We start from the raw sequence: 7975 nt of genomic DNA, 5'->3' as shown, positions 1-7975 counted from the left end.
CCAGTTGTATCTCAAATGTTGTTAAGTTGCCTTGGATAATGGGGTCAGCCAAATGACTAAAGGCAGGTTAATAAATCATTCATGATTTTAAATGATAGTCTTGTAAACGTGTACCAAAGCCTGAAGCTAAGAGTTCCCAACCCTATCCACAGCGAGCCTAAAAAAATTGTCCAGGTTTTTGCTGGCACCCAGCACCCCTGAAGCTGGCAACCAGTAACAGTGGACTAACACACACAGACCCCATATGATCCTTGGGTGCACAATTTAATGGGTCCAATGTGGGACAGATTTGGTGCTCACGTGGGCTTGATTGCCTGGGTTATTAAATCATTCCTATCTACTCACTCTCTCTGTTTTACATATATACGTAGTTTTAAAAGTCAGGAAGCTGAAATCCGAAACTACTTTCCAGAACACTTCTGCAAGTTATCAATTGATAATCAGTTTTTTGTTATATTGCTATTTTGCGGTCGAGATAATTCCACGCAGTGTATGTCATGAAGAACACCACAAACATGATACTTGAAAAGGTTCAGGCGATCGCTCCCCGCCCCCAGGGTTCGATGGTGCCAGCCCGTTAGCCAAACACCTCACGCCATTTTCAGGGCCGGACACAATCGCTTTAGCAGAGGTCGCCGCCACCGCACCTCTCATTACAGGTTGTCGCTTTAACTCTCTTGTAATTACTGAATCACGCGGCATGCTTAGACACGCATAATTGCACAGCGCTCGAGTCTCGCGTAAATAACTGCACACTGCCGCTGTGAACTAGCTTAAAATTTAATAACTTCTCAATCGATACTCTTACTCACTGTTGTCTAAACAGAAGCAGCTCCAGGTCCTCGGGTCTCATTTTCATATGGAGAAACGGAATGATAACAATGAAAATGAAATCATAGTGAATTAATGAAGGGCTCGCCTGGGCACCAAGGAGCTCAGACCTTATCGCGAGGACACACTTGGGCAGCAGCAGGACGGCACAAGCCTGCTGTATCCAGGAGACGAGCTGATAAAGCGTCCCGAGCGGAAACGAGGGGCACTTGACTTGAGTCGAGGCTCAGGTAAGGCCGGGGGCTTCTGGCGCGGCACGGAGAGGGTCGAGGTGGGTGGAGCGAAGAGGGGCAAAGCCGCGGGTGAAACAGTGCACCTGGTACCGGCATTCAGAACTGTAACTGTTTTTTATTTTTGCATTTCATACATCAAAAGAAATCTTTATTAAAATAAACGTTAATGTGATGTTAGGAACAATGGTGTGAAGAACTAATAGCCCTTCATTGGGATAATTTTCCTCTCTGTGCCCATTAACAGCTATTGAAAATAAACTTTAAAAACTGTAAAGTGTACACTGTTAGGATAAGTAGTCATATTGACACAGTGGGGACTGGGAGTGCTACTGCTTCACAATACCAGGGCCATGGTTTACTTTACTTTCTATTTTAAGGGTGCTTAACAATGCTACTATTATTTATATTACTTAGGTATATCAAATTTCTGGATATTTGCAAATGATTTGTGGGGATATTTAATTGCAATTGTTCTTTTTTATTACAAGGTCGCAGGAATCCAGAGACTGTCCTGACAACATCGGGCCCAAGGCAGAAATTCTGCTCTGGACAAGATGCTTGACAAATATGCCCTTCTTCACTGATATCAGGCAGTTAAGAGTCATTTAAAGTTATCTGCTTTCTGTTTTCAAATTCTTGCAGGGTAAGTTTACTCCAGATACACTGGTTTTCCCTCCGAATCCCAGACATGTAAATATTAGATGAAATAGTGACTCTAAACTGCCTGCATATGAGTTAGGAAGTAAAACTATGCGAGTATGCCTGGGTGTTGTCTCTGTGGTGTTTTATTGTTCTCCTCGTGTCTGGATGGGCTTGTGTTTTCATACTCTGTTTTTCCTCTTACATTAGAAAAAACAATTGGTCATTCAGTGCAACAAGGCTCGCCAATCCTATTCACCTAATTCCTTCAAAAAACATCGTTGAGTTTTGAATATCCCTTAAGTTGTACCGTCTATCACACCACAGTAGGCCTTATTCTGTGTGTCTGTAGTTCCCCGAGTAAAGAAAAACTAACAAACATTTGTGTGAAATGTAGCCGTAACAACTTTTCATCTGTCCTCCTATGTTCTTGTTGAACTAATTTTAGTCATTTTAAACTAAGAGCTTGGATCCACTGTATTAATTCTTTTCATAATTTGAAACACTTTAATAATGTCACCTCTTTATCTCCGTTTGCTTAAACTGAAAATGTTCAATTCCATCAATCTGTCCTCATAGATCATTTCTCTGGACTTTTCCTAGTGCTGCTATTTCTTTTCACTGCACACAATACTGCAGGTCAGGCCTCATCCAAGTGTGTTATAAAGCTGAAGCATAACTTCCCTGGACTTGCACTCTACCCATTGTGCTATATAACCTAACATTCTGTTGCTTTGCTTAATAGCTTACGAACACTGGCAGAATGTTCATGGTGACAAGTCCACTCTGACTCATAAATTGTTCTCATAAGCAGTACTTTCAATTTTCAGACTTCCTATTGCATATTCATATCTAACATTTTTACTTCCTATATGTAAACCCTAACACCTTACCTACAGGCCCATGCATGTATACCATTCAAGTCTCTCTAATGATTTAACAGATTGTAGATTATCTTCAGACTTAACATGTTATATGTTAATTTTACTATCCAAATCATTTATATATAGTAGAAATAGCAGTGGGGCCAGCCCTGACCCCTGTGGGACACCACTGTAAACATCACCTATTTCTGATAGGGTTCCTCACACCATAACCCACTGCTTTCTATGTTTTAGTCATTTCTGCACTCATCTACAGACTACACCCTGAACTCCCAATTCTTTTAGTTGGATGCCTAACATCTCCTCTGTGACAATAGAAAATACTTTCTGAATGTCAAGATAAGTAATTGATATACACCACTCTGATCATATCCTTTTGTTGCTTCCTCATAGAATTTCGGCATGTTAGAGAAGCACAACCTTCCTTTCTGAACCCATGCTGATTGTTCTTGAAAACAAATTTTTGTAATTTGCTGTTCATCTTACTTTTAATTTCTTGTATGGCTTTTGTGAATTTACTTGTGATGCACATTAGGTTTATTGGCCTGTAGGCACTGTACTTGGATAATAATTTTTATTTTCTATTCCTTAGGAATTTGCCCATTGTGCAGCAACTTTTGAATGATATGAGTCAAGGGTTTAAGTATACACTCATTTGCCTCCTTAAGCATTCAAGGATAAATGCCACCTAGTCCTGATGATCTGTTAGATTTGTTAAATGGTGTGATTAAGTATGGGTTTTTATGAGTGTGTGCTGGTTGACAAACTGGTGTCTTGTCCAGGAATGCTTTCATGCCATGTACCCAGTTTTGCCAGGACAGGTTTGATCCCACTGCCTGAGTTGAATTAAAACACTAAGAATTTTTTTTTTTCCCAAATGGACAGGAGCTCTGCTGATTTATGCACATCTTGTACTGAACTTTGATGTCCAGGCCATTTGGCGTGCCCTGCTGTCCGAAGGCCTCAACGAGTTTTCTTCTGTAGTTCACAGATCTTGATGTCCATGGGTGTGCTGTCACCATGCTTTTCAACCCACCTGTTTTCAGGATCAACTTTGACTCTGGATGTAGCCAAGACACAAAATGAATAAATGCTTCTAGTCAGCACTTTATTTGTATTTCATGCTAATAACTTAAAGCCTTACTATATATGTATATTTTTTTATTTCTAGACAATCAGTCAAACAAATCAAAAATGATGGCTGGGGCTGATGCTGCTGATGCTCCCAAAAAGCCACTGGTGTTTCGACTTTATAGTGGGGTCCCAGAGGTGGTGCGACAGGTGCTTCTGGAACGTGGCTGGATTGAGTACAATGAGCAAGAACATGATGAGAAAGACTGGAATCTGTATTGGCGCACCACTTCTTTCACTGAAGCTGAATATGAAAACATTCTCCCATGGCAACGTCTCAATCATCACCCCAAAACCATGGGAATCACAAGGAAGGACTGCCTAGCTCGAAATCTGAAGCGCATGAAGGGTATTTATGGCTCAGCTCTCTATGACTTTAGCCCTGTTGCTTTTATCTTGCCAAATGATTACACCAAGTTTTTGGCAGAATATTCCAGAGAAATGCTGGAAAATGGTGGAACACCAGGATACTGGATTTGTAAACCAGTTGATCTTTCCAGGGGTAGGGGGATATTTATTTTTCAGGACTTTACAAATTTAGCTTATGATTCCTCTGTCATTGTGCAGAAGTATATCAGCAACCCCTTACTTATTTCTGGTTACAAATTCGACCTCCGTATTTATGTCTGTGTAAAAAGTTTTCACCCCCTTACTATCTACATGTACCAAGAAGGCTTGGTTAGATTTGCAACTGAGAAGTACTCTCTAAATTCCCTAGACAATCAGTATGCACACCTGACCAATACCAGCATTAACAAATTTGGCCTTTCATATAATTCTGAAAAAGAGCGTGTTGGTTCAGGGTGCAAATGGACAATGAGCAAATTTCGGACCTACCTACACAGCCTGAATATTAATGAAATGTTATTGTGGCAGAGAATCAACAGTATTGTGACGCTCACTTTGCTCACTATAGCCTCTTCCATACCAGCAAGCCCCAACTGTATAGAGCTATTTGGCTTTGACATTCTGATTGACAGCAACTTTAAACCTTGGCTCTTGGAAGTAAATTTCAGCCCTGCCCTATCTCTAGACTGTCCTGTGGATGTCACTGTCAAGAAGGGGCTTTTACATGATTTGATTGATTTGTTGAATTACAGTGACGTGGACCATCTCAGAGAGAGTGCATTTGCACAGCAGGCACAGAAAAGGCCATCTTATGTAAGGCTTCAGCCTTTGTCTTTAACAAAACCAGTGGTTTTGCTGCTTGCTAACACTCTAAAGAGGTCAGGCAAGGACTGTAATTTGGCTCAACCTATATGCAGCCCTCATTCTACATTACATAATTTGTGCAAAGCAAATCACTTGGAGATAAACAAAGAAGAGCACTGTGAGAAGTTGTTAAGTGACACAGCTAGAATATCATGTGTACAATATGGCAAGCAAAAAGTTACCAAGGTATCTAAGGTGTCTCTGACTCGCAAGACGCACCCTAGCACTTCCAGCTCCCAGAAAGAAACAGGCTTAGCTTGCAAGAAGTCTCCTCAGCCTAAAAAGAAAATTGCATCCCAGAACATGGAAAATGTACCTTCTAACAAAAACCTTTGTATGTTGCCAGCGATCAACAAAACAACACACAAACCTGCCTCTTTCAAACGATTTTCCAAGGTCGAATGTATAATGCCAAGATCTCGTGTAGGAGACTTTATTCTCACATTTCCTTTTAATGAAGCTACTGTTAAGGCTTCACAAAAATTAACAAATGTGAAAGCTGCAATTCTAGAGGTCCAGAAGCTCTTGAACAGCATTGTGTCCCATAAGGCATGTGGCATGAAGAGGAGAAAAGAAGATATTTCATCTAATTGCAGATTTGTTGGAAAAGAGCAAAATGGACAGTTGCTCTGGGGCCCTAAAGATCCTCCATTGCTTAGTGTTATGTGCACTAATAATCATAATGACAGTTTCAGGTGATACATTTTTGTATTATGCTCCTCTATTGTTTTAATTTTTTTTAAATTATATAATGTGTAACAAGAATGTACAATATAGGTTTTTATTACAGCCCCTGTATTAAACTATCCTTTTAAATGGTTGTGAATTAAGCATTTATACTGTAAAAGATCTAGGGACTAGATGCTAGTGCTGGCCAGTACTGCTTAATGCCCAACTGTTCAATCCTGTTCATTCTACTTGTGGGTCATTGTAGCTGTGACTATCATCAGATGAAGGAACATCTTGCAGAATGCAAAACAGAACTCTATGATCAGCATTGATAGAGATAGCTGGCAGCTTTGGATTCCACATTTTATTAGACTGTGATGATCTGGGCTTATCACTTTGAGATCATGCTGAAGGACTATTGAATAACTCATATTTTGCTTGTTGGTATTGAGCCATGTTAATGTCTAGATTGTCTGTTGTTTGCAGTGCATTTTAATTCCAGCGTGATTATTTACTGGCCATACTTCAATGTTAAATTGTTTTCAGGTACTGCCTTCAGTTGCACCATTTTATTATGATGTTTGTCAGTTTCTTTTCACTTCTTTTATTGTTTCCCATTACTTTGTAGCACTGAAAATGCATATACCCCACCAGCAAAACTCCTAATTTCCAAAACATTCCAAAAGTGGTGCTGTAGATACACCTACAATAATGCATTCAAGCACACTTGACTACTCTGGATACCTTTTTAAGGTTCGTTTTCAGCACAAGTTAAACAATGAAATTTTAGCAAAATGCAGTGACTAAATGGCACAGGAGAATTTATCCAAATACAGTGTTTATATAAATATTACATCAAAGTTAAGGACAGAAATAAGAGAATTATGAGAATTCTTTGCATAATTAGTGTAAATGGTTTAATTTGATGTGATCACATTACCTGGAATAAACCACTAGAACCCAATGAGTAAGACACTCTGCTGCCACTTACTGTAGATATTTGGAAAGTTTAGATATTTGGACGGATGATAAATTTCATGCTAGATGATACTAAATGTATAAATAACTAAGCCGCTGATCACACAGTGAAGAAATGAAGTGAGCAAGTGGTAAGATGGGAGTACCCCTTCATCTTTTTTAAAAGAAAAAGAAAAGTTGCTAGTAAATTATATAAATACAAACTACATTGAAGAACATGCACATTATCCCTGTTAAAAAGTTGGTAGAGAACTAACAGTGTCATTTCCCCATGAGCACACAATCATCACTCTACCACTCACATCACTCGTGCTACTTGGTGCTCCTATGAAATGAAGCAGTTTGGCAAAACCTGTAGCCATGCCAAAGCTTGTAATGTGACAGACGAGAAGAGTTCTTATCAAGACCTCTAAAGGCATGATATTAAATGAAAATATCTTTTGCACATTTCAGAAAAAATAAGATTGTTTTATTCTGTATTTAAAATAATTAACATTAAAATTATTAACATTCTGAGCTTCTTGAGGTCTTTATTGCTGACCTTGTACAATAGATTGGTAAAATATGTACTGGTACTTGCTGCTGTGATAAGAGATTATCCATTTGTATCTTTTAGAGCAGGGCATCCCAATTACATCCTGAAGGGCTGCAGGTTTTCACTTTAACCAATTTCTCAATTAGAACCCATTTATTTTCTGTTAAAGCAATACAGTTTTGGGGGGGGGGGTTAGTTTTAGTTATCTCATTCGTTACAATTCAGAGCCCTTAATTAATTGCCTATTTTTAGTTTTAGACTGCTACATTTAGATTTTAATTGTTTTTCTAACCAGCCACCAGTTAATAATGAGGTACAAATGACAAAGGAACCACCAGCTTCCAGCTAATGTGCATCTATTTGAACCTGTGTATATGCATCATGAAGTATCTATTTTAATGAAATGTTTGTATTGATTTAGAGAAAGCAAGGAACAAGAGATACAAATCTGTTCTGGATCACAAAAAATATAGACAATGTCCTCAGAAAACAAAAAAATGTACAACATGATGAAAATTTGTCTTGGAAGAATAAAGGCATTAACAACCCCTATAATTAAATACCAAGTTTCATTATCTGCTAGGACTGGCCTCTAATTAAAAACTGTTTGGAATGAAAACCTGCAGCCACCGTGGCCTTCCAGGACCATCAGTGAGGACCCGGACCCCTGTTATAGAGTAAAACTAGTGTGAAGGCCTTCTATTTGTTATTTTCATTTATTATTATTTGATATCAAGTATACCACATTAAATATTAACTATATTTCTGTTCAAAAGCACTAGTAAGTTTAATTATTAATTTAAAAATTGCTTGTTATAAAATACAAATGGAATACCTTTAAATACCACTTTTATGTGCACATT

General features: G+C 38.6%; 1 protein-coding gene across 4 annotated transcripts; it reads left to right on the top strand.

Moving 5' to 3' along the window:
• Positions 1-615: 615 nt before the first annotated feature.
• ttll2 (tubulin tyrosine ligase-like family, member 2) lies at positions 616-7654 on the top strand. Of its 4 annotated transcripts, XM_039748765.1 has the most exons (3): positions 616-1061; positions 1553-1707; positions 3759-7654. In XM_039748765.1, the coding sequence occupies exon 3, from the start codon at positions 3782-3784 to the stop codon at positions 5627-5629; it is 1848 nt and encodes a 615-aa protein (XP_039604699.1). In that variant the 5' UTR covers positions 616-1061; positions 1553-1707; positions 3759-3781; the 3' UTR covers positions 5630-7654. The 4 variants fall into 4 exon arrangements, with proteins under 4 accessions (XP_039604699.1, XP_039604701.1, XP_039604698.1 ...); XM_039748767.1 differs by lacking the exon at positions 1553-1707; XM_039748764.1 differs by lacking the exon at positions 1553-1707 and having other exon boundaries at positions 3473-7654.
• Positions 7655-7975: the final 321 nt, after the last annotated feature.

This window comes from Polypterus senegalus, chromosome 3, assembly GCF_016835505.1.
Source record: "Polypterus senegalus isolate Bchr_013 chromosome 3, ASM1683550v1, whole genome shotgun sequence".
Classification (NCBI taxonomy): domain Eukaryota; kingdom Metazoa; phylum Chordata; class Cladistia; order Polypteriformes; family Polypteridae; genus Polypterus; species Polypterus senegalus.
This window is presented reverse-complemented; position numbering and strand designations above follow the sequence as displayed.

Excerpts from the sequence above, each read along its gene's own strand:
- ttll2 (XM_039748764.1), top strand. The coding sequence starts at position 3,737 with ATGTATATTTTTTTATTTCTAGACAATCAGTCAAACAAATCAAAAATG.